Source organism: Dipodomys ordii, unplaced genomic scaffold (genome assembly GCF_000151885.1).
Source record: "Dipodomys ordii isolate 6190 unplaced genomic scaffold, Dord_2.0 Scaffold147, whole genome shotgun sequence".
In the NCBI taxonomy this organism is placed as follows: Eukaryota; Metazoa; Chordata; class Mammalia; order Rodentia; family Heteromyidae; genus Dipodomys; species Dipodomys ordii.
In genome coordinates, this window is record NW_012267363.1 from 390,519 (window position 1) to 416,290 (window position 25,772).

Sequence of the window (25,772 nt, forward strand, 5' to 3'; positions counted from 1 at the left end):
TGAAGATCTTTTGTAAACATCTTTATTAATCTTGTATAAAAATAAGGTCCAAGGAGAGTTTTCGGGGTCAAGGGCGTATTGGGGGGGGTGGAGGCAAAAGTACACTTCATAAGTTACAGGCCAGGCTCCTGCTCAGGCTAAGTATGGCTATGGGGAGATGGAATGCTGCAAGCAGCTTTTAGGAGGAGGCGGCCAACACTGCCCTCTGTGCAAGGAGAATGTGCCTGCCTGATGGGCATGCCGGGCCCAGGCAAGCTGAGGCCCACCATTTCGGTGCCCCAAGCCTGCCCACAGCCCCACCCATTACAGAATCCACCTGCAGATGCAGCGGCTACAGCGAGAGGTCAGCAGTGACCTGCATGGGCGGTACTGGGGGGCGCCGGCGAACACTGCGGCGGCCTGTGTCCGAGCGGATGTAAGGCTGGTTCCGCAGATCTGGCAGTCAAGAGGAAACATGTGGGCCCTTCAGGAGTCTGTCCAGAGCAGGATCAGACCCCAGGGCACAGGCTCACCCTTCTAGGGATGGAGGCTCTGTTCGTGTGGAGGGGGCCACTGTTTATGGTTTATCTGACTTCCCCTTTCCCACCCCCAAACATCTGAGCTATGTGCTGGACTGATCCGGAAGAGGAAAGCATGACTTTGCTCCCACGGTCCTCAGATTGGAAACCAGGCCATGCAGGTACCTGGCGGGGGTCTTAGAGGGGCATCTCCTCTCCCAGGCTGGCCTCACAGAGGAGCCGGGATGTCCTCTTGCCGGTGCGAGCAGTGAAGGGCACAGTCTTGAGCACTGGGGTTTGGTGGATGAGGGGAGGTAGGCAGAGAAAGGAAAAAGAGAAACAGAAAAAGTAGCAAGAAGCAGTAAGGCAGTCAGTCTCCCTAGGGGGAGAGAAACGGAACTGAGGTCAGGAAAGAAACATGGCCAAGCCCTCACCTGTGATGATGTCTTCAATGGCCCCATCTCGGTCACTCTCATAGATGAGTGGCTCCTTCTGCTGCCTCCGTTTCAACTCAGAAATGAGGTCCATCTGTTGTCTCCGGGCCTTGGGTGGAGACTAAGGGAATATACAGCTCCAGCTCCAGGATCTCTGCCCTCACCCAACCCTAGAGTATATCTGCCTGGGCTCTCATAGCTAGGACAGTGGCTCATGCACAAGGAGCCCACTTCCTTCCCTGGCCTCTGGGGCACTGCCTTTGTTCTTGAGCAGTACCTGTGAGGGTGGGGGGTGATGCCAGAGGATGATGAAGGTAGTATGCATTCCTGTACCAAGCTCCTGCATAGCTGCCTACCTTGGGTGCCGGCGTCTCTCCCCTGCCTGGGGTGTCAGCACCCGCCTCCTGAGCAGCTGCTTCCTTCTTCCACTGTTCCACCTCTTGCTCAGCTTTCTGCGGGGCCAAGGTTGGATCTTGGTGAGGGCAGCCCCCCTTCCTTATAGGAAACCCCTGCCCCTACCACTGCCCATGTAGAAGCCATAGGGCCTCCAACCCAACCACCAGACCCATGTACCTTGTAGGCCTTGGTAAAGCGACTGAAGAGAGAAAAGAACATGGAGGGGGATGTGGTCTTGGGGTTCTCTCCGAAGTACTCCACCACAGACTCATAGGCTTCCTGCAGGCACAGACATCAGCCCCACCAGCATAGACCTCATGCAGCCTCAGAATATTAGCCACTTCATCTCTCATCTCTGCTCCTCCAAGGGGGGGGGGTCCCACCTATAGCCACACCCTCACTGGGTGTGTAATGGCAAGTTCTCCTTCATCCCCCAGCCCAGCCTCCCACCACCAGGCCAAGCCAGGCCAGCTGCCAGCCCACCTGAGCTGTCTTGCTATCTGCCAGAAGCTTGTCCATGGTGGGCGAGTTAGCCTTCAGGAACTCCTTGAGAACCATGCAGTCATCTTGCCGTACAAACTCCCGCTGTGTCAACTCGAGGCCTCGATGCAAGGAGCGAACATCACCCAGGACACTGTCTAGGGACACTTTGTGGGGGAGGAGGTAGGGAAGAATGGAGTCAGGAAATCAGACAACACTCCCACCAAATTATAACCTGTAGTCTTCCCAACCTAGTGGCCCCTGGACTGAGCCCCCGCCCCCTCCCAAGGCCCTGTTGCTTCATACCTGAGCCCGCCTTGTCCAGGAAGTATAGCTCACTATGGAAACCTGTGAGCTGTGGGTACTTCTCAGCAATGACCTTCACCAGGTAGTGCAGTAGCGTCTGCTTACGGTCAGTTGACTTCATCTCCAACAACTGCACAAGGATGCCTTGTAAGGCGCAGGCCCCTAGCCAACCCCCATGCCCCAGGCCAGGTACCCCAGGCTCACCGCATCTAGACTCTGGAGCCGGAAACCGTAGGCTGCCCCTCGCTTGCTGCTGTTCATGTAGTTGCCAAATGCCAGGACAATCTGGGAGGGATGGGAGAAATTCAACATGGTGCCAGGACTGAGAAGGCTCCTTTGAGTATATATTGTACAAGCAGGAGGAAAGGTGGCAAGAAGGAAGCCTGCACACACATCCCACCGCAATTCTGAGTGGACTTTTCACTGCACATGTACTTGTATGTATACGTATCTCACATGTATGCACTGTCAACACCACAGCACACCCAATTTTTCCTCTACTAGTCTGACCCCAAACTGAGTTTCTAATATCTCCTAGGCCAGATCCTAACAGCCATCATTCTGGCTGGATATAGTGTGGTTGTTCTCAAACTTACACCATAATCCTGAGAGCATCTCAGCCTTCTGCCGATCTCAGGTGCACATGGTAATAACCTCTATTCTCACCTTAGCTTCTTTCTGAGCATGAATGTAGGCATGTATGTTATATCCCAGGTGGACAGGATATGAGTCTCCTTCATACTCTCCCAAACAGGTAAGGGTAGGCCCAATCTATAAGCACCCTTTCCCTGAGCGCTCACCTCCAGGATCTGCCGGAGTTTGTCAGAGGACTTGATGGACATGGAGGCTGCAATGATGGCATTCAGTTGCTGGGGATGGGATGGGAGAGGTAAGGAGATAGGTTGGAACCTGGAGATCCCACCAGGAGCCACAAGTACTCTCCCAGGTACTCTCTTTGGAGCCCAAGCTGGGAGATGTCTCCTCCCCACCCCCAGCCCAGGCCACACCACCCTGCCCACTCATCCACACCGGCATGAGCAGTTGGGCAGTATCTGGGAAATTGCCCAAGAAGGTAAGTGTGGCCATGCGCTCAGGCAGGCGTGGGATTCGACTGAATCGCAGCATGAAGCGGTCTTCCTCTGACAGCTCCTCCATTGGCCGCTGCTCACGCTCAAAACGGTCCATCAGAGTTCGCTCATACTCTGTAGGCAGGAAGCGGGTCAACAGCTCCAAGAAGTCCAGGCCAAGAGCTTGCAGGTCATACCTATTGGATGGAATAGAGAGTAGAACTCACTCTACACCCACCAGTCCCTTAAACCAAGATGGCACCCCTTCTTGAATAACTGGACTTTAATATTTGCTATTTGCTGATAGCTTCAGAGAACAAGGAAAATTGGAAGTTTGGGTCCCCGGCCTACTTTAGTGGATGATGGCCAGCTCTAGATGCCTCAGCCTAAGTGCCCAACCTGGGCAGAAGGAGGAAGAGAGTGAGGATGACTCAAACTGGGTATGGATTCACAGTATGGCCTCAGTTTTCCTAGCCTAGAAATGGGACATGTTTCCCTGACCAGGATGATTGTGGGCTCTGTACTGGAATTTGCTTGACCTTGGCTTAACAGAAGAACTGAGCTGTGTTCAAGTCTAGAGACACAGGTACTCACATCTCAATGGCCTGGCAGATACGATCAGCCCCCAGGTTGCCCTTGCGTAGGGTGATGGCCAGGTTCTTAGCCCTGTTGGCCTCAATGAGTGTTGACTTGGTGGGGGCCTTCTGCGCTGCCTTGCCCTTGATAGCACTGAGATCCAGACTGGGCCCTTGAGACTTGGTCTTAAAATGTTCCTCAAAATCACTCATGTCCAGCTCCTGAAGGTGCAAGGAGAAAAGTAGAGAGTGGGGTTAAGGTTTTTCCTACTCCTAGTTGAGCACTATGTTTGGTTCTGAAGCCCACTAGCTTGGCTCTGACAACCCACCAGCAGAGAAAAACCAGTGAGCCAGCTTGACCACACAGGCCCTGATGGTAGGTAGAGATACAGGAGAAACACAAATGTGAGATGACCACCCAACCCAGGGAACCCTGACTAAGGCCATGAAAGAAAGCCAAAGGAAAGGCAGAGGGAACAGTATGTCCAACAGCCTGGAAGCAGAACACCACCTCTTTTGGAAAACACTCTACCAACAAGGAGGGCCAAGGCTTTGTTTGTGGGAAAGGGACTCAAAAGGAGAGGCTAGACAGGGGGAGGGGAGTGAGGAGGTTGGGATGTGCCCCTCTAGAGGAAGAAGAAAGCCTTTAGGGAATCCTGCTCCTCCATGCAATCTAGTCTGCCTTAATGCCCACCCCCAGGACTCGACATCTATAAAACTGGGTGGATGGGGCTGGGAAGGTGACTCAGTGGTAGAGTGCTTGCCTTACATGCATGAGGCCCTGGGTTCAATTCCTCAGCACTACATAATCAGAAAAAGCTGGAAGTGACGCTGTGACCCAAGTGGTAGAGTGCTAGCCTTGAGCTGAAGAGCTCAGGGCAGCGCCCAGGCCTAGAGTTCAAGCCCCACAACCGACCAAAAAGCAAAAACAAAAAAACTGGGTGGAGAAGATGACCACTCCAATGGCCCAGGGTGATTACACGAGGCCCCTCCTCTGGCCTCCACACTGGGAGCAAGGCAGGCCACTCACCTGCAACACCTTCTCATCATTGAGCTCTGTGAAGACAGTGCCTGAGATCTGGTTGGGTTTCAGGGCCACCCAGTTCAGGAGTGGCATCCGGAACTTGGTCTGGATGGGTTTCTTGGCTTTCACTCCTAAGATGGGAAAAGGAGTGGTGAGCCGGGGGCGCCGAAAGGCCTTGACACTAGGTGACCCGCCAGGTGCAGAGGGTCCTGGAGGATGTGAGGGATGGGGTTCTGCGACCTCCGGTCCTCCCACCCTCCCTCCTCGCTGACTCCGATCCACTCACCTGAGCCCATCTCTGGGCTGGGCTCCCCGAGTGCATGTGGGGGACCTCCTGGAGGCGGAGGCGGTGGGGGCGGGGGCGGCGGCACAGGCCCATCAGTGCCAAGAGGAGGCGGCGGGGGTGGGGGTGGCAGGTCTCCGGGCAACGGCGGCGCGGGTGGGGGCTCCGGGCTACCCGGGAGGGGAGGAGCCGGCGGGGGCGCCGAAGGTGGGGCTTCCTGCGAGGTCTGCTGGCCGGGCAGTGGGGGCGGCGGGGGCGGCAGGGGTGCTGCTCCTGGACTCGACTCCGAATTGGTGGCAGGTGGGGGAGCTGAGCGCATCAAGGGCGAGGCGGGACCAGGGAGGGGCGGAGAGGGGTGGGGAAGGGCGTGTCAACTCCTTGGCTTGGGTGGTCTCCCCTCCTCCTTGCCCTACGCATGCGCATGCATGTGGGGCCGTTTCCACCCACCTGCTCCTACCTGAGCCCCGCCCCCAGTCCCATGGATAGATCCGTCTCTGGTCCTCTCCGCCTCCCCTCCTCTCCAACATTCCCCCCCCCCCCCCCCCCCCCCCCGCCCACCGCCCCGGCTCCCTCCGTTCCCTACCCAACGTGTGACCCAAGGATCTCCTCCCCAGGCCCCGATCTCCTCCCCAGGCCCCGATCCCCCCCCCGTCCCCCTCCCGGCTTGAGGCTTACTGCGCACCTGGGGTCGGGAGGCCGGTGGGCACCCTCGGGGCTGGAGCATCTTCGCAGCCACCGCTCGGTGTGACCCCGGAGCCTGGGAGGATCTCGATGGAGACCTCGTCATCCCCCGGGCCTCGCAAGACGCGGATTAACCCCTTCTCCTCCAGCTCCTCCACCTTCAGCTCGATGGCTGACGGCCGCCGCCGCCCCGGGGCCGGGGCTGGTGCCGGGTCATTCTCGGGCTGTGGAGGGCGTCTGGCGGCGCCCACGGCGGTGGAATCACTGAAGCGCTCCTGCGAGCCCCAAGGGAGGGGTAAGCACCCACTGACAGGGCCCCTATACCCCTTCCCAGGGTGGAGACCCTGGCTGGCCCCGCCGTGCACCCCAGCTCCAGCCCGCAGCCCCTGCCCACCCGCACGCGTGCGCGTGGTCCCCACCCTCACCCGCAGGGTCTCCAGCTCCTTCCGAGCCAGGCTAAGCTGCTTTTCTAGTTCGGCGATCTTGGCCATGGATTCGTTCTCCGCGTCCCGAAGCCGCTCTGTCAGCTGTGGCACCGGCACATGGTGAGCTACCACCCTCGGCCAAGCACTGGCACCGCCGGCGAGGGGGCGGCATCAGGCAAGCCTGCCTGGATGGCTGGGGGAGGCTCCCACATCCGCTTAGCCCGGCGTGCCAAGGGTGGGCCGAGCCTGGCACTTGGACCCAAGTGAATGAGGAGGGGTAACTAAGGTACCATGGATGGGTTGAGGGGGAGCGGTGGGTGGGGAGGAGGAGACTGAGCCAGGAAGGGCCCCAGGACCCCCAGTCAGGGATTGGGGTCCACGCATCGGTGGAGGAGGTGCCTGGCTTCCGCACCAGACCCACGCAGCAGCGTGGGAGTGCACTGAATCCTCATTGAGAAAGACGACCAATTTGGGATTTGGATTTAGGTCAAACTCTGGTGCCAGGCAGACAGCCACATCCAACTCATTCCCAGAACAGATCTGCCATTCCGGGCCTGCAACAGACACATCCTGTGGGCCCACTGTGTGCTGGGCTGGGTTCGGAGACTGCGCTCACCAGTGCCACTTGCTCCTGTAGCTCCTCCATGTGCTCCAGCACAGCATTCTTGGTCTCTGTGTCCTCCAACAGCGCCCCGACATCAAAAACATTGTCCAGGTACGCCTGGATCTGCACCTGCAGCTTGTCACTCTCAGTGAGCCGAAGCCTCTGTCCCCAGATGGAAGGAAGGAGGTGAGGCCTGGGGTGGGTAGGGGTCTTTCCTTACAACCCCCACCACTACTGGGGTAGCTCCAGCCTGCTATTTTCTTTCATTTTTATTAAGATATAATTTACATACTATAAAATTTACCATTTTAGGCAGGGCACTGGTAGCTCATGCCTATAATCCTAGTTACTTAGGAGGCTAAGATCTGAGGATCATGATTCAAAGCCAGCTCCAGCAGGAAAGTCTGTGAGACTCTTATCTCCAGTTAACCACTCAAAAACTAGAAGTAGTGCTGTGGTTCAAAGTGGTAGAATGCTAGCCTTGAGCAAAAAGTGCTCAGGGACAGCACCAGACTCCAAGGAGTTCAAGCCCCAAAACCAAAACCAAAACTTACGTCATTAAGATTATATAACCATCTCCACTAATTTTTTCTGGGTTTTTTTTTTTGTTTTGACATGCAGGACCTCACACTTTCTAGGCCAGGGCTATTCCATGTGAGCCATACCCCCTAACTTTTTTTCCACTTGATTTTCTTTTTTTTTGGGGTCCGGTCGTGGGGCCTGAACTCTGGGCCTGGGCGCTGTCCCTGAGCTCTTCAGCTCAAGGCTAGCGCTCTACCACTTGAGCCACAGCGCCACTTCCGGCTTTTTGCTTTTTGCTTATGTGGTGCTGAGGAATCGAACCCAGGGCCTCAGGCATACAAGGCAAGCACTCTCCCCCTGAGCCACCTTCCCAGCCCCATTCACTTGATTTTCCTTGGATAATATTTCTTTACCAGCGTTGGACCACAGTCTTCCTCCCTCTGCCTTCCAAGTTGGAATTACAGGCATGCACCACCAAAGCCAGCTTTTTTTTTTTCTTTAAGCCGGTTCTGGAGCCTGGGGGCTATTCCTGAGCCTCTTTGTGCTCATGACTAGCACTCTACCACTTGAGCCACAAGCCACAATGCCACTTCCAGCTTTTTCTAAGTAGTTTACTGGAACTAAGAGTCTCACAGACTTTTCTGCCTGAGCTGGCTTTAAACCACAGTCCTCAGGTCTCAGCCTTCTGGGTAGCTAGGATTATAGGCATGAGCCACTGGCTCTTGGCTAAAACCAGTATGTGTGTGTTTCAGCTTTTTTTTTTTTTTTTTGGCCATGGGGCTTGGACTCTGGGCCTGGGTGCTGTCCTACAGTTCTTCAACTCAAGGCTAGCACTCTACCACTTGAACCACAGAGCCACTTCCCACTTTTTCTGTTTATGTGGTGCTGAGGAATCAAACGCAGGGCCTCATGCATGCAAGGCAAGTGCTCTACCACTGAGCCACCTTCCCAGCCCTCAGCTTTTAAAAAAAAAAATAGGGTCTCACATTTTGTCCAGGTTAGCCATGAACCCTGATCTTCCATTCTCTGCCTTCGAAGTAGTCATGAGCCCCCACTATACAAGGCCTCCAGAACATTTTCATTAGCCTAGAAATAAACTCTGTACCCATTAGCAGTCACTCCCATTCTCCCCTCCCCATTTCTGGCCACCACTAATCTACTTTCTATCTCTGTGGATCTACCCACATCTAATATACAGAAATCATATACTATGAAGCCTTTGGTATCAGGCTTCTTTCACTGATAAGTTTCCAAGGCTCATATGTGCTGTAGCGTATCAGTACATCCTGGCAGTATCAGGATTTGAACCCAAATTTGCATTAGGTAAGTCAGGACGGCTGCAACACTCACCTCTAAGTACAGGTCCAGACCCAGGTGAGTGAACTCGTATTGCAAGAAGACACGGAAGTTCATGTTCTCTACCGAGTGGACCACAATGTTGATGAATTGCATGCAGGCCACCTGGGGACCAGGGATAGCAGCAAGTCTTGATCCACTGGATTGGTGTTCAGTGATTTCCAGACCTCATTATTGATCCCCAAGTCTCCCTCTCCACAGCTCCCACTCTACTAACCCAGGTCTGTCACCTCCATGTCCTCTGCAGCCCAAGCCCTCCCACCCCCACACTAACCCCCAACTGTCCAATCAGTTCTCACACTTGGCTAGAACAAAGCCCAGAGCCCAGCCCCACAGCCACTTCCTGCACCCAATAGGCCTTAGCTCTGTGCTGTCAAGCTTACCATGAAGTCGATGTTGCTGTCCTCATTCCGGAAATATTCCATCAGCTTTTCAAAGCGGTGCTGCTCCCCACACACCTGGGTCAGGGGGATGACACTCACTGAGGACCCAGTGGCTCAACCTCCATGTTTGGGTCGTATGTCTTGTGCCTCTAGAGGCTTCTCTCTAGTTCTATCAGATCATATCAGTCTTCTAAACCCCACTCCACTCTCATTCTCCTTATATACAATGGCACCCGCACACCTCAGGGCCTTTGCAATTGCTGTTTAAACTGTGTAGTATGCTGTCCCTTAACATAGACACCATGCTCAGGCCCTTACTCCCTTCCAGCTTTGCTCAAGTCTCATCTTGCCAATGAACTCCTCCTTGACTACTCTGAAACTTGTTCTCCTGCCTCCTCAACATCTCTTCACCCAAAACGCTTATTTTCTATTTTGTGTACATGCATATGCACATGCATACCAGTACTAAGGCTTGAATTCAGGGCCTGAGCACTATCTCAGCTTTTTCATTGAAGGCTGGTGCTCTACTACTTGAGCCACAGCTCCACTTCTGGCTTTTTGGTGGTTAATTAAAGATAAGTCTTGCCAGGCATTAGTAGTTTACACCTATAATCCTAGCTACTCTGGAGGATGAGATCTGAGGATTGCAGTTCTAAGCCAGCCCAGACAGGTAAGTCCGTGAGACTCCTAATTCCAATAAACTGCTCAGAAAAAGCCAGAAGTAGTGCTGTGGCTCAAGCTGTAAAGTGCTAGCCTTAAGCACAAAGAGGCTTGGGATAGCACCTAGGCCCTGATTTCAAGCCCCAGAAAGGCAAGAAAAAAAAAAAAAGGTAAGTCTCATAGACTTTCCTGTCCTGGCTGGCTTCAAACCTCTATCATTAGATTTCAGCCTTGAGTTTACAGACGTCTGCCACTGGTGCCTGGCTCCATGCACTATATCATGTTCTTCTTAATTTCATAGTTTGTTATCTGTCATCTCCTTTTTGTTTCTTTTGCTCATTGACACATGGCAAGGATCCACACTTTACCCGATACATAGTAGACCCTCAGTAAATATTCACTAAAGGAATAACTGCACATATGCATCCTTATGCTCCACAGTTCCTTACATCTGCCTCTCACAAACCTGTTTAACAGAATTGGCAACCCCAGGATGTCTGGATTGAGTAAGGATTGATTGGATTGTAAGGCTGAGAGAAGGCTGACCTTGTCCTTGTCATCCTTACCTGACTCTGTACCCGCCTTTCAGAACTTCCCTGTGCCAGATTATCCTCTGGGTCCCCCAAATTCCCATCCTGCATCCCCAGTTCCAGATGTCAGCAACAGAGCTCTGAGCAACACCAGAGGGGCAGGCAGGTGTGTGGATGGGCTCTCCAGTACCTCCTTAAAGTTGTCAAAGGCTGCGAGAATAATGTCATGTCCTCCCCGCACCAGGCACACAGCTGCCAGCAGCTCCAGCACCAGAGCCTTGGTTCTAAGGAGAGAAGGTAACAACAATCCCTAGTAAAAGGTGGGCATGTCCCAGCTAGAGGAGGATGGGGCACTGAGGGTGTGCGTCTGGGAGGCCATCCTGAGAACTGAGTGGGAACAGAGTAGACTAGGGTGAAGCAGGAGACAGGTTATGCGTGTGGACCTCACCTAGGGTTCTTGTTGTTGAGGCTCAGAGCAATCTCATTGACGCAGGCTGGATGGTTCATAACAAGGCTGAAACCAGACTAGGAAAAGAGGAGATGTTAGCACTCCAGGCAGGCCCCTGAGACTAGCAGCACCTCCAACATAATCAGAGCCGTGACAGTTCGTGTCTGTAATACTGTCAAGCTCAGCAAGTCTTTCTATTCAGCCATAACCTCCTCTGCAGCAACCAAACCTTAACACTACCCCTCATTAAAATTCATATTGTTCAGAAGCCAGGGTTGGGCACCCTAACATAGCGAAACCATATGGGCCAGAGACGCAAGAGAAATAAGCTTCACTCTGGGTCTTCCAGTGCTCTTCTGTGAACCCTGCGTGGTATCCCATGTGACACCCAAGCATACCCCAGCGATACCCAGGACCACTCAAAAGGACCTGACAAATAGACAACAAAAATATGGGCTTCTTCTCAAGACTCATCAGCCTCAAGATGCTCTGCCAAACCGTCTAGGTCCCCAAGGTTCTCTGGTGAGGGACAGGACAAAGGGACAATTGAATTCGGAACCTCAAGCCCCAGACTAGTCCCCCAGGTCACCAACCCCATGCCCCCCACTGACCTGGTAGTTCATGATGGCACGCAGACACATGATGCAAACATGGACATCGTCCTTCTGGCTGACAATCCGAGAATTCCGTAGGGCCTTCCTGCTGTGAGTGGGGGTCATCCTGGGCAGGTATGGGAGAGGCAGCAGGAATCAGCCCAAGCCTTAACGTCCTGCTTCTTCTACCAGCAAGTAAGAGACAAGGAACTCCGAGAACCTCAGGTAACGGCTTCCTATCTCTCCAACCAAAAAGGCCAGTTTGGAGCAAGGTAGGTGTCATCGGGCCTCAAACCTGGGATCTCACTTGCTATGGGGGGGGGGCCCACTGGGGAGGCCCTTACAGGCCAAGGCATGAAGAAGGGCTGCTGTGCTGTGAGGGTAAAAATCTGGCAGGGAGAAGACCAGCCAACACTTGGAAACAGCGGTGAGAAAGCTCTCCACAAGGTGGCGCTTGCCGCTCCTTGGGCTCCTCTTCCATCTTGAGAGGCAGATTGTGAATGCAGACTGTTGTGGTTCAAGAACTTTCCAGTTCACCACTTACTACACAGGTTACTTTCTCTCCCTGAGTCTAATTTTCCTTATTTGTAAGAAGTAATTGCAGCAATAGTACCTTCTTGCAAGGCTATTGGAACTATGAGATGAGCTCAGAACAGTGGCTGGCACCTAGTAAGTTCTATCGAGTACTCTGAATTACATTTGGCCCAAAAGTGTGAGGTTTTCATTTTTGCAGAATTGCCAACTGTGACTTCCACATGTCCATCAATCTTGACGATTCTATCACATTCCTAACTACTCTGGAGCCCCTCACCTCCACCCAGCCCAGTTCTCCCCTTTGCCCTTTCCCATTGCTGAACTGTGTCTCGGTCTTTGCTCATTCTGTTCCTTCTTCCTGGAATGCCCTTTCTTGCCCTCATGCTACTCACAAGGCCCCTTCAATCTGGGTAGCTTCAGTGTCACCTCTTCTGGGAAGCCTTCCTGATTCCTCCATTCAGTTTTCCAGTCACAATCTCTGTGACCACCTGTCACCGAACTGACCCCCTCCCCCACTAAACTGTGAGCCCCCAAAAGGCAGCATGATTTATCTTGGAGGGTAATCTGCCACATACCTAACATAGGAAATGCTAACAAAAGTGTCTAACTTGACAAACATATTGTGAGTGTTTGGGATTTAACATGCAATTGGTCCTTTGACCCAAAGTTGAGAGCTGAGTCCCCCATGATGCTCCAGGGTCACATCCATCCCCTTCTTTGCCTCCTGCAGGACACCCAGGCTAGGGTCACAGCAACCCAGCCCAATAGTATCAGTTGAATGCCTCATCCAACCCACCACCACCCCAGGAAGTCGACCAGGCATGCACCTGCCACCAGGTGGCTACGTACCGGGGAGAAGGGGGGCACCTGGAGGCCGCATGGGAGAAAACAAGGATTAGATGTATACAAGAAGGGTTCCACCATCCCAGAAACCCCTCCTTACCCCAGACCCAGTCAGAATCCAGCCTCTGAAGGATTCTTAACATATCAGCATCCTGAGCCTTGCATGAGGCTGATTCTGAATCCCCCATGCTTGGTTGCCCCTTCCCCAGCCCCTAGCTAGCACTCTGGATGGGCCTGGCTAGAAGAAGCCTTGTAAGGTTGAATCCTCCATTTTCCCACCACCTTGTCTTAGGGACACATACTTGATGGTCAAGTGACGATTTCTGGGCGCAGACGGGGATGGTCCCTTGCTGAGATCTTCTACGGACTGCTCTAGTGGCTTGCTTTTTTCCACACCGGAGGCCCCATTGTCTGTGCTCTCCATGTCGTACCTGGAGAAGAGACGCAGGGACTTCAGGGGACACTTGAGTGGGTAGAGAGAACTGCAAGGTGAGACATCTGCAGGAAAGCCTGGGGTAGAAAGAGGAGACTGTGTTCTTGGCTGTGTGCTGAGCACAATGGAGGGAGAGAGAATATCCTTTCTTGATCAGGGAAGGCATCAGGAAGGGATCTATCCCAAGCCAAGTGCAAGGGCTACATGGAAGTGGCAGGAAGGCACAAAGTCAAGGGACGCCAGGATTGAGGGTCTGAGGAGCAGGGTCAAGGGTCTGAGGAGGGGCATCGGGGCTGGGGGCTTACGTGACAGAGCACTGGGCAAAGGCTAGGTACTCGAGGAGCACGTCCAGGCCACAGTTCTCCTCATTGAGGAACTCCTGCACCCACCTGCAGGGCACAGAACTCGCTCAGTTCCAGCCAGGAAGTAGGCCTGCCCGAGTGGGCACCAAGCAGGCACAGCAAGAGCCTTTGGGTGCTCTTTCTCCACAAGTCCCCACCCTCCCCTCCACCTCAAGAGACCCTGTGATGCTAGGGACTGAGCTCAGGCGTAAGCTCCAGGATGGGGAGGAGCAGAGGAGAAAAGCATCTAGGCCTCCACCTGGAGGTAGTCCACAGGCCCAGCCCTGTGCCAGGGGCAGGGGAGTTGGATGGGGAAGCCCTAAGGCTGTGGGAGGCCCAGAGCGGGAGACCTGAGTTCTGGCTCACCCAATGTGGTTGGTCCTCAGGGAGGTCTCCAGCTCCCGCAACACTTGCGTGGACTCCTGAACTCGCCTCTTAAACTAGGGGCCAAGAACAAAGAGTCTGGTGGGTGAAGCCCCACCTCCCACAGGCCTATTGAATCCTAAGGCAGCAGCCAGCAGTACCCACCCCCACCCTACACTCAAGGCCTTTCACGATTGTCCTCCCCCACCACCTCCACATGCCTGCCCTACACAATGCATGCTCAAGGGCTCTGCATCCTTCACCCACACACACAGGGGACACACAAGGTATCTGCACCTACATGCCTCTACATGGACATACAGCTTACATACACACATCAAACAGCCAACATGACACCCTGGATACACACACAGGGCTTCCCACACACCCACACATGGACACATGGCACATGGGTATGTTTCTCTCCACCCCACCCCCATCCTTGTTCTCACTCTCTTCTATTCATGGGCTCAGGAGTATACAAGCACACATACATCCAAAAACACACCCATGATACACACACACATCTATGCAGGACAGAGTGCATACATACACATATAAGCGTAAATGTATACAGGATACACAAAGGAACCTATAAAATTCCCACCAAAAGCACTCTGTCTCCTGTAAATGCCCCCCCCACACACACACACAGCTAATCCAGCTGCCCAGAGCCTGGAAGGTGCGGGTAGGGGACAGGTTTAGAATAAAAGGGGAGATGTATACCCCCAGGTTGGACATCCAGTCAGCGGCTACCTTTCGGCTGACCCCACCAGTCTCTAGGTAGTTCTTCAGCTTCTGAATGTAGGCTGCAGGGGGGTTCTTGACTTGAAACCGTTCCTGGAGGGATAGATGGGGTATCCAGGGAGCTGGCCAGAGCTACTGCAGAGCCACTGACCAGGTCCCCTACCAGTGTTCCTTTTTTTTTTTCTCTCTCTCTCTCTCTCCTGGGTTTTCAGGCTTTTTTTTTTTTCTGTCAGTCCTGGGGCTTGAACTCAGGGCCTGGGCACTGTCCCTGAGCTTCTTTTGCTCAAGGATAGCATTCTACCACTTGAGCCTTAGCACTACTTCCGACTTTTTCTGTTTATGTGGTACAGAGGAATCGAACCCAAGGCTTCATGAATGCTTGGCAAGCACTCTACCACTAAGTCACATCCCCAGTCCAGTCAGGCTATCTTAAGTTACATCAGAAATACCTAAGGCACAAACCCAAAAGACCTGGTCTGGAGGCATAGTGCAGAGGACCTATCCTGTCTCCTGTCTGCCCTAGGGCACCTAGCTACTCAGGAGGCTGAAATTTGAGGATGGTGGTTCAAAGCCAGCCCGGGCAGGAAAGACCTTGAGACTCTTATCTCCAATAAACCACTCAGAAAACCAGAAGTGGCACTGTGGCTCAAGTGGTAGAGTGCTAGCCTTGAGCTGAAGAGCTGAGGGACAGCGCCCAGACCGAGAGTTCACAGATGACCCCACCCATAGGAGCTCCCACTCAGCCCAACCCACAGCATTCAAATGTGCCCAGCCACCCGCTCCACCCTTCTGAGATGCCAGGCTAAGCCCCTCAGGAGCACTCTCCACTTCTGTCCTCAGCCCAGCCTTACCCCAGCTAGATGTCTGCCCAGCCAGCCCGCCCATTCCATTAGCAGGAAGCTTCACCAGGCTGGGGGGGGGGGAGGATGGGGGGATGACTCTGGCACTCTCTAGTTCTCATACCTCAGCCTGAGGCCACACTCACCTCCTCCCTTTCTAGATCCTAAAGTGGTCAGACCCTACCCCCCCTCAGTACTGGGAGAAGTCCACTCCAGTGTCCAGCAGCTGGACACTGCCCAGTTGTGGTGGGCAGCTGCCCAACTGTGAGCCCAGAGCCTAGACTGAGTTCCAAGGGGCAGCAGTCTGAACTGTCTGGCCTCGAAGGCTGCTGCTTCACCTTCTCTCCCCGGACCCACAGGGAAAGGTGGGGGCAAGGATCCCTTCCCTCTCTTCTCTTACAGTAGGCAACCCAGGATTGCCCCTTTCCTTCTCCAGCCCAGGACAGGAGGGTAAAGAGAGGCCCAACCTCTGCCATCTCACATCTCCCATGGTCTCTGGGGAGATGGGGATACAAAGTCCCTCAGAGCGCCCCACCAGCATTTCCAGATGATACCCCAGCCAGCCTCTGAGCAGGATCTCAGCCCCACGAGCATCAAGGCAGAGGGAAGGAAGGCCCACCTGGTCACAGATCAGCTCCCACTTCTTCTCGTTGTCATACTGGCTCAGCAGCTGGACCTTGTCTGGGGGCAAGTTCATGCAGTTCTGGGAGGGGAGAAAGAAAGGGAAGATACCTGAGCCTGGGACCCAAACATGATGAGAATGTTAGGGCATTGTCAGGAAACTAAGTTCCCTCGGAAGGCTTGTGTCATTCTTTCACCCAGGAAATAAGTGCTATTATCCATGGAAAAAACCAAGGCGCAGAGAGGCAGAGTGCATATCCCCCATAACCCAGCATCTAGAAAGGGACCCACAGTTTGTTTTGCCAGTACTGGGGCTTGAACTCAGCCTTAGCCTGATCACTGTCCCTTAGCTTTTTCACTCAAGGCTGGATAGAGCTCTAGCACTAGAGCCACTCTTCCAGTTCTAGCTTTTTTGGTGGTTAATTGGAGATTAGAGTCTCACAGACTTTCCTGCCCAGGCTGGCTTCAAACCTCAATCCTCAGACCTCAACTTCCTGTGTAGCTAGGATTACAGGCAGACATGAGCCACTGGCTCCCTGTCTGGACCCAGGGTTTTATGTGTGCTTGTGACAGGGTCTCAGTATGTATCCTAGGCTGTCCTAAAACTCCATATGGAAATTTGTGATCCTCCTGCCTCTGCCTCCCATGTGATGCAGTTCTGTGTGTGAACTACCACACCTGGCTCTCCTGGACTCAGGATCTGAATTCAAAGCTAACTGGGCTCTGTCACACACATACACACTGTCTCCCTGGCATACCTGGCATGAGACAGGCACATGCCTTCCCTGGGCTCCAGTTTCCCCAAGCTGTGTTAGCTTCCTCTATCCTGGCAGGAAGCTAGCAAAGGAGCATTCACCAGCCAGGTACAGCTGCAGCCATCAAGCAATGACCCCCTTCCCACATGCCATCAGACACCCCAATCCCACGAGCACAGACCCAGTCCAGAGTGTCAATGCCAGCAAGGGCAGAGGCAACCTTCCCCAACCCTCTCCAGTACACCCACCAGGTCCCTTCAGGGAGGGAGGGAATGAGACAGGACACAAGGGGCAGAGGGCAACATGTCAAGCTGTGTCATGGCTGAAGGTGTGTCAGAGGCCAGAAGTAGGCATAGGTAGAATACTAGGCAGTGGTGCTGGTGGCCCAGAATGGAACTCTCCTCAGAGGCTAAGAAAGTTCAGCAAGAGCTCTGCCTTGGTCCTTTCCTGGCCATGCTGCCCCTGTAATACAGTCCAGCTCAGAGCTACAGAATTGACAAGGTGTTGCCAGAATTTGGGGCTCTCTGGACCCCAGCATTTGGCAAATCTCCCTAACACACCTAGAAGACAAGCTAGTTCATTCAGGAAATTCAGGAAACTCTGGTTTATGAAGGGCTTAAGTCTATATCAAGCCCCCAAAACCAGTTGTTGTCTTCATGGAGTTCTCAGTCAAGCTGGGACGATATGGGACACCCCCTCCCAGGGGAGTACAAACCCAGTATTGGACTGTCACCAGCCCTGGCCATCAGGAACATACACACGCCATCACGTGGCTCTAAGGAAAGGTCACACGTGGCTAGGGCAGCCAGAGAGCCACACCCACCTGAGGCTCCTCAGCCAGCTTCCTCTCTTGGTTGCTAAGCCTAGGGCTGGAGCTCTGGCTAGACCTCACCCCCAAATCACTGCCTTGATTTAGTGTCACATAACAGGAAACGGGGTGTTCTCATCCCCCATTGCCTAACTTTCCGGCTGGGGCCCTACTTGAGAGGTGAAATTGTCCACCCACCAGACTCCTGGGTCAGCTGGGGGTAGGGTACGTCATCTGCACACCCCCACCCCCACCTCTGCATTGTGTAAGAGCCTGATCTGAGGAAACCACTGCAAACCCCCCCTCGCCCCCCCCCCGTGCCTGGGGCCAGACCAGGGGCCCTCTCCTGCAGTAAGAGAGAGACTGCCCAGGAAGGAGCCTTCAGGCTATGGGGGGGGGGGCTCTGCTAGGGGGCTTGGAGGCTAACGTCCCTCTCTTTCTGATCCACTCCCAATGTACAGAGACAAAGGGAAGCAGTGGCACTGAGGTACATGGGTCTGGGGAAAAGAGGAAGTTGATGCCAGGCGATAGAGGAAGGCACGGAGCCCTAGCATCTGAGCCTTAGAAGGGACGGCCACCTACTAGCAGGTACTTTCTGGGTCCTCACCTAATGTGTGGTGCTGGAATGGCCCTCAAGTCATGATCATAACCCCAACAGTCATGGCAGCCAGCTTTCCCTGAATGTGCCAGGCACCACTCAGCGCCCTGCATGCTGCTGGCAGGCCTTCTGCCCCCTGCCTGCCTTGGCACTGCTGCTGTGCCCATCCCACAGGTGCACTGAGTCGTCGCCTGACCTGCCCAAGGTCACCTACAAAGCCAGTAATAAAAAAAGAAGCTAGCTGGCTTTGAGCCACAGCTTTGGTCCTCTCCTCCCGAGCAGTCTCAGGGTATATGCTGCAAAGCAGAGGAGAAGCCTCTCCAGGGTCTTGCTCAGAGCATCCATCCCAACAGTGGTGGAGGGCAAGGTGCCCCTTCCCCACCTGGGGCCTCCTCAGGCCCCAGTCCCATGTGCCAGCCTGCTAGACAGTGCTAAATTTAGGCTCTGAAATCAGAAATAGCTCTGACAGCGTTGAGCACTAATTAGCAGCTGCTCCCCAGCTGCGGCTGTGCCCACCAAGGAGATGGGCACCCAGGGAGTGGGAGAGGGGCCAGCAAATGCCACTCACTCGGGGTGACAGGAGGCCACTCTGAAAAACAGGGGCAAGGCCCTAACCAGGCCCCTCAGCAAAGAGGGATGGCATGGGTGCTGGGGGAAGCAAACATTGCTCAGCTAAGACAGGAAGGGCCAAGCAGTCCAGGTATGTGGTGAAGGGTACGTCTGCAACATGGAGGGACCAGAGTGGGACTCAAAAGACCCAGGCTCTGGCCGGGCACCGGTGGCTCAATCCTATAATCCTAGCTACTCAGGAAGCTGAGATCTGAGGCTCACAGCTCAAAGCCAGCCTGGGCAGGAAAGTCTGTGAGACTCTTATCTCCAATTAACCACCAGCAAACTGGAAGTGGGGCTGTGGCTAAGTGGTAAAGCGCTAGAAACTGTTTTGTTGTTGTTGTCATTTTTGTTTTGGTTTGTGGGTGTGCGCGTGCACACTGGTACTGGAGCTTGAACTCAAGGCCTGTGCACTGTCCCTGAGCCTTCAGCTTCTTTCCCAGCTGCCCTAGTGCTTTGGGTCAGATGAGGAAGGATATGGGGTATGGTCAAGGAAAGGGGTTAATTCCCTCCCTTTTCTATTAGAGTGTATGGTGACCATCGTCCTCCCTGCCTGTGCCTCCTAAGGTCAGAGAGACACTGCACATCCACACTCAGCCCCTGCAGGCTCCTACTTCATACTAGGAGCCCTCCCCCCCCTTTCCCTGTGTTGACTTCTGTCCCAGGGTGCGATCCCAGGAGGCTGACAGCTCTAGCCACATCTGGACAGGGCCACGCCCTGCAGTTTCACTTTCCATTTGAGCATCTAGGCCCCAATCCACCAGGCCATCCTTTCCCCATAGCTGTATCCCACCCTCCCCTGCAAGCCGCAAAGTGCCCCCAAATATAGACATCAAGCCCACTGTTAGGCCAGAAATCAGGCAACCCCCCAGCCTCTATTCTATATCCCCCTACACCACTGTGTGGCCTCAATCTTGGCTTTTAAGCTCTCAGCACATCTGCAGAAACAATCAATTGCATCCACTTCTTAAAATCTCCGGATACAGACTCTCTGGTGCTCTTACAGGCTTAGAGGAAGCTATGGGAGTGACCCACCCTGTTTCAGGTGCTGAGATCTCCTAAGGCTAACAGCTCCTCCCATCTGAGCCCCAGCATCCCCTGCAGGTCTGTGTCCCTGGAAGCAAATATAGGACAAGAATAGGAACCAAGATACCAGACCCTGTCCAAATTATCCAGGCTGCAGGAAACCAATAGCAATAAAACAAATTCTCCCAAAACATTTCCTCTGGGCTAATGCCAACTAAGGACTCTACATCTATTCACTCAGTTAAATCTCAACAACAAGCTTGCAAAAAAGATGCTATTACAACCTTTATTGCAGGAAAGGGAAACTGAGGCACAGAGCGATTAAGTTAACTACCCAAGGATATCTAGATGGCAAACTGGTTGCATAGGACTCAGTTTCCTCAGAAGAAAGACCAATGGGGTGCTGACCTCCTCCTCCCAGAGGTTTGCTGTGGATAGCCTGGCCCCAGTCCCCTCAGCTCTGAAGAACCCATAACAGCCAGCCAGAGCCTCTTCCTGCCACCCAGCACCCTACACTTCCTGTTGTTGCCCATACTGAGCTCTTACTCACTGGGGAACACCCCCACCAGCACCCCTGGGTGTGGGGAAGTAGAGGCCTTCCACCCCTCCTCATGTGCACACACTAGCTGCCGTGCTAGCTGCCGTTGGCCCCACCGCAGCCCCACCTTCCAGGAGAGGTGGGCCCTCCCTCTCGTGGTTTCCGGCCACCAGGCAGTTTTCAGTCTAGGCCTCGCTGCTGCAGACCTGTGTAATGGCTGGGTGGGAGGTGGCCTGGTTTATCAGAGCTGAAGACCTGCATGGCAACCCAGGGTGTTCTTGAGGAGAGGAGAGAAGGGGTTCCAACATGGAGAGAATCAGATCAGCACCCTTTTGCTCACCATGAAGCACAGCTATGGGCATTTCCCCATGACCAGGCATTGTGTGAAGCACTCTATTTAATCCCCTTTATAACAATAAATGTGTAATTTACATGTAAAGAAAATTATCTTGGGGGCTGGGAAGGTGGCTCAGTGGTAGAGCGCTTGCCTTGCATGCATGAGGCCCTGGGTTCAATTCCTCAGCACCACATAAGCAAAAAGAAAAAAGCCAGAAGTGGCACTGTGGCTCAAGTGGTAGAGTGCTAGCCTTGAGCTGAAGAGCTGAGGGACAGCGCCCAGGCCCAGAGTTCAGGCCCCACGACTGGACCCAAAAAAAAAGAAAGAAAAGAAAATTATCTTGGTGGCTTAGTGGTAAAGTGCTTGCCTAGCATGCATGAGGCCCTAGGTTTGATTCCTTGATACCACATAAGATAAAATAAAAGGGGCTGGGAAGGTGGCTCAGTGGTAGAGTGCTTGCCTTGCATGCTCGAGGCCCTGGGTTCGATTCCTCAGCACCACATAAGCAAAAAGAAAAAAGCCGGAATTGGCGCTGTGGCTCAAGTGGTAGAGCGCTAGCCTTAAGCTGAAGAGCTGAGGGACAGCGCCCAGGCCCAGAGTTCAGGCCCCACGACCGGACCCAAAAAAAAAAAAGATAAAATAAAAGGAAAAATAACCACTAAAATTATTAAAAAAAAAAAAAAAGAAAGAAAATTAAGCTCACGCTTGTAATCCTAGCTACTCAGGAGACTAAGATCTGAGGATCGCAGTTCAAAGCCAGCCCAGGCAGGAAGGACCGTGAGACTCTTATCTCCAATAAACCACCAGAAAACTGGAAGTCTGCCCAGGCCCAGAGTTCATGACTAACAAAAAAAAAAAGGAAAGAAAAAAGAAAATTATCTTCACAGTATGGTAGTTACCACGTTCCCCTTACATGTAAGGAATACTGAAGTTCAGAGAGGTTGAGTAACTTGCCCTAGGTCACAAAGATAGTAATTGGTAAAGATAAGATTCAATCCCCAAACTTGATTACCTCTGCCCCCTAAACCTGGGAAACTTTCCCTGCCTTTCTCCCGAGCAACCTCTGTCCATTCAAAGGCAGGGAGGCCCAAACCACCTTCCAGAACTTTGTATTCCCAGGAAAAGTACCAAGATGGCTGGCCCCTACGAGTAACCACACCTGCTCCTGCCCATCTTACCCAGCTCTTTGCCAAAAGGCCCCAGATGCCATTGTGAATCATGTCCACCACATCTCTGCATTTCTAGGCCAGTCTATGCCAGGCCTGCCTGCTGAGAATGTCACCCACAGCCTCTGCCCAGCCCAGCATCTGACCACAGGATGACACCCCAGTGAGTGTGTGGGAGATAGAGGGAAGGAAGTGAAGAGTCTGAGCCACCCCACCCTTACCCCTAGCTGCAGGCCCAAAACTTGAGGAGCTCTACCCCAGAGGAGTTGCTGGCCTGGGAGATGCACCTCCATCACAGGCTGGCAGAATGGAGACACCAGCCTGCTCTAAAGGGCCTGACGAGAGTCAAGCTTTCCAGGGCCCAGGCCCTGCTTAGAACCGTTGTGACTGCCCCATGTAGCCTGGTCAAGTGTCCAGGTCCTTGAGCATGGGTAAGATCACTCTAAGGGCTAAATCCTTACCCATATGATATGCTCTCTTGTGTGCAAACATCACTCTCAGCCCCACCTCCACTTATCCCTGAGCCCCCAGGATACAGGCTGCTCTCTGCCCAGGCAGGTCAGGGTACCCTATGCCCCATTATACACATGACACTCCTGGCAAGCCATCCCAAACCCTCACCCCATATGCCTCCTCCCAAGGCAGGAAGACGTTGGAAGACACCCAGCCTCGGGCAGGGCGTAGGAGAGGCGCGAGCTTGGAGCCTGGCTGGCTGGCATTCCCACCATCCCAGCAGGCCCATGGAGCTGGGCAGCCACGCTCCTCCACGTTGCTAAGGCAGCAGCCGGAAACCCTGGCCCAACCTGCGCTTCCTCCACTGTAAGCAGGGACCCCTCTCTCACAGCCTAGCACACAGGGGCTCTCTGCACCTCCTGCCCAGATGGGGAGACTTTGCTGGAGATACCCCAAATCAGGAAGAAGAATCCCATGTCCAGGAAAGGAGCAGTTTGGGGTATGGGGACCTATTCCCCACCAGGATGGAAAGGCCCTGTTGAAATGACAGAAAAAGGTTCTCTGAGGCCATGGTGACCAGGACTATAGGTGGTGCCCCTTCCCCCTCCCCCCCCCACTATTCTAGATTCTTCTTTTAAGACATACCTTAAGGATGAGACTCAGCTCTGACCTTTAAAATGGGGAGGTCAAATGGAGCTACCCTCTGAAATACTCATGGCCAGACTTATGGGTTCAGCCAGATCTTTTGTCCTGGGCAGCCTCAAGCAATGGACAAGGTTATCACAGGAGGTGTGTGGGGGGGGTATCATATCCCTGCTAGTAGAGAGTAAGAAGAGCCACGTTTTTTAGCCAAAATTGATCTTGGTCATAACAGGGCAAAAGATGCACCTTCCCCAGGAAGAAGGTATAAACACAATGGGGTTCCTGGGAGCCTAGGGGGAGGAGGCCCAGTGGGTGCTGCTGCCCAGCCACCAGAACACCTCTAAGATCCCTCTCTAGACCTCCTCTCCACCCCTGCTACAATTTGCTCCACCCCAAGCCAGAATGCAGAGTGACCAACCCACACTAACCCAGTCCATCTGGCGTGTGTGTGTCTGTGTGTCTGTGTGTCTGTGTGTGTCTGCGTGCACACATGCATATGCCAGTACTGGGGTTTGAATAGGAACTCAGGGCCTAAGCTCTGTCCCTTAGCTTTTCACTCAAGACTGGCACCCTACCACTTGAGCCACACACAGATCCACTTCTAGCTTTTTTTTTTTTAATTGGAGATACTAGTCTCATAGACTTTCCTTCCCAGGCTGGCTTCAAATCACAATCCTCAGATCTCAGCCTCTTGAGTAGCTCAGATTACAGGCATGAGCCACCAGCACCCAGCTTAGGAGGGGTTGCCTAAGAAGAGAGCCATAAGGACACAATTCCAGGCAAAAATGGTGTAAGTGACACAGACAGCCTGTTTGGACTACCCAACTCCAGTGACATTTTGTTTGACTTAGCCAGTCAGTTATAGCCACAAATCACCTGGGACAGTAAAGCTCCATACTTGCATGGGACTGTCCACACTAGACTTGGATTTTCCCAGATCTGAATTATTCACATGACTCTTCCCCATTACCATGCATAACAGAGAACAGCCTAGAAACTAGACCTCACCCCTCACCTCCAAAGCCTATCCTACCCCTATTATAGACACACAGGGGGCTGAGATGATCACACACTCATGGTTACCCCGTAAGGTTGTGGGGATCTTGGGACCATCACCAACTCAGGCTCCCCCAAGAGGGTCCCTAAACCTTGTATCTCATGTTCCCTTCCCCCATCTAGTCAGTCAGCTTAGCCTTGCTGAGGTCTGGGTTTGGGATAGGACTCTTCAGGGCAGGTGAAGAGATGGGTTAGTCAGGGACTGGCCTGAGTCCCTCCTCCTCCCCACCCAAGCAAGGTGCCTTCACAAGGTCACACACCACACATACACATCACACATTCCTCCAGAACCCCTCTTAACTTTCCCTTGGAGTGGGCAGCTGTCAGGATTCTCAGGAACTATTTGTTAGATGACCCCCTCCCCCGGGGGGGCCATGCAGAGGATCAAGCAAGTAGGGCTGAATGATGGGCTGAAGGTGGGGGGAAAGGGTAGAGGGAGTCAAAGGGCCAAAGATGGAACCAACACCACTTTGCTGCCTGTGCCCCTCCTCCCCCAGCAGGGGCCTCCACCCTCAGACCTGCAGTGCCAACCTGCTCAGACTGAGACGTGCTCTGGGAAACAACCCCGCCTTCCTGCCTGTCACCAGTGTCCAGTAAGAGACAGCTGACAGCAGACAGGCCACACCAGGCAATTAGTTAGAGAAAGGGAGCAGGGAAGAGGGCTGAGGTGGAGAGAGGGAAGTGAGAATGGGTGGCCCTTCCTCTTCCCTGCATCTTCTGCCTCCCATCTGTCTTGGGGACCTCTCACTGCACTGGCTGGTGCACCCCAGTCATGTTTTGACTGTTCTGAACTCAGCTTGAGTTGATGGCTTTCTCCCCAGTGGTAAAGCCTCAGCAACCTTCCCCAGCCCCCCACCCCCCAAAAAAAAATTTTTTCCCCTTGGAAGTGGCACTGTGACTCAAGTGTAGAGCACTTGGCTTGAGCTGAAGAGCTGAGGGACAGCGCCCAGGCCCAGAGTTCAAGCCCCATGACTGACCCTCCACCCCCAAAAAAGAGTAAATTCCAAAAAAATATTTTCCCAGGCAGGTGATAAGAGGAAGGAATGGGGGCTTCTTGACTTTTGCTTCACCTCAAGCCAGAGTGACCCATCCATGCAGACCCCACCCGGATGAGGGGCACATGCCTCCTGGGCCATATGGGTGGAGAGGGAGGGTCATGGGGGGGGGGAGGGAAACACAAGTGCCGGCTGGCTCCGCAGGATCTGACCACCTACCCACCCGCCTCCCAGCTGCCGGGACACCAGAGCAAACCAGAACCAAGAGCTCCCACTGAGTCCTGGGCTTGTAAGAGGCTATGTCGTCGTAACCCTTCCATCTTTGACCCTGAGACACAGAAGGGCGGATGCTCCAGACCCGCACCCCACAACTGGGCCTGCGTGCGTGGAGAGCTCCCCACGCGAGAGCTCCGCTCCACCCTCCCCGCAGGACGTTTCTGCTTCAGACCTTCAAGCTGAGGAGGGTGGGAGGGGGGTGCGGGCTGGGGGGGACAGCCTGGGCCACTGCAGAAGAAAGTTTTATTTGGGGGGGGGAGGAGGAGGGGAGTGGAGAGTGCTAAGTCACGGAGAGAAGCCACTGTCCCTCCCACCCTCCCGGAGGGGGGCAGCCGCCGGGCTGGGGATCTCCAAGCGGCACCTGAGCCCCCGGAGGGCGGGGACGCGCGCGGAGCCCCCGCCGCCCCTCGCCCGGTGGCTCGGGCACGGACACCCCGCGCACTCACCAGGACGCGGTTGAATCGCTCCTCCAGCTCCCCGGCGGCGGGCATCGGCTGCTTGGGGGCGGCGGGCTGCTTGGGGGGCGAC

The 25,772-nt window shown here is 53.9% G+C and overlaps 1 protein-coding gene across 2 annotated transcripts; it reads right to left on the reverse strand.

The window, feature by feature from the left end:
- Nucleotides 1-14: 14 nt before the first annotated feature.
- On the reverse strand, nucleotides 15-25,766 carry Fmnl1 (formin-like 1). Of its 2 annotated transcripts, XM_013032025.1 has the most exons (27): nucleotides 25,691-25,766; nucleotides 15,984-16,067; nucleotides 14,505-14,618; nucleotides 13,782-13,855; nucleotides 13,380-13,463; nucleotides 12,944-13,072; nucleotides 12,648-12,665; nucleotides 11,283-11,391; nucleotides 10,672-10,748; nucleotides 10,414-10,507; nucleotides 9,034-9,108; nucleotides 8,645-8,755; nucleotides 6,785-6,934; nucleotides 6,169-6,270; nucleotides 5,745-6,018; nucleotides 5,066-5,371; nucleotides 4,786-4,910; nucleotides 3,775-3,977; nucleotides 3,143-3,377; nucleotides 2,914-2,982; nucleotides 2,318-2,398; nucleotides 2,114-2,243; nucleotides 1,811-1,974; nucleotides 1,505-1,606; nucleotides 1,288-1,383; nucleotides 932-1,052; nucleotides 15-435 (listed from the first exon to the last, which is right to left on the reverse strand). In XM_013032025.1, exons 1-27 carry the CDS (start codon nucleotides 25,733-25,735, stop codon nucleotides 332-334), a joined length of 3,276 nt encoding a protein of 1,091 aa, XP_012887479.1. In that variant the 5' UTR covers nucleotides 25,736-25,766; the 3' UTR covers nucleotides 15-331. The 2 variants fall into 2 exon arrangements, with proteins under 2 accessions (XP_012887479.1, XP_012887480.1); XM_013032026.1 differs by lacking the exon at nucleotides 12,648-12,665.
- Nucleotides 25,767-25,772: the final 6 nt, after the last annotated feature.

Excerpts from the sequence above, each read along its gene's own strand:
- Fmnl1 (XM_013032025.1), bottom strand. The coding sequence starts at position 25,735 with ATGCCCGCCGCCGGGGAGCTGGAGGAGCGATTCAACCGCGTCCTG. Across the intron at positions 6,935-8,644 it reads GTCTGGACCTGTACTTAGAG|AGGCTTCGGCTCACTGAGAG; the intron begins GTGAGTGTTGCA and ends ATCTGGGGACAG. Across the intron at positions 5,372-5,744 it reads CACCGGCCTCCCGACCCCAG|CTCCCCCACCTGCCACCAAT; the intron begins GTGCGCAGTAAG and ends TGATGCGCTCAG.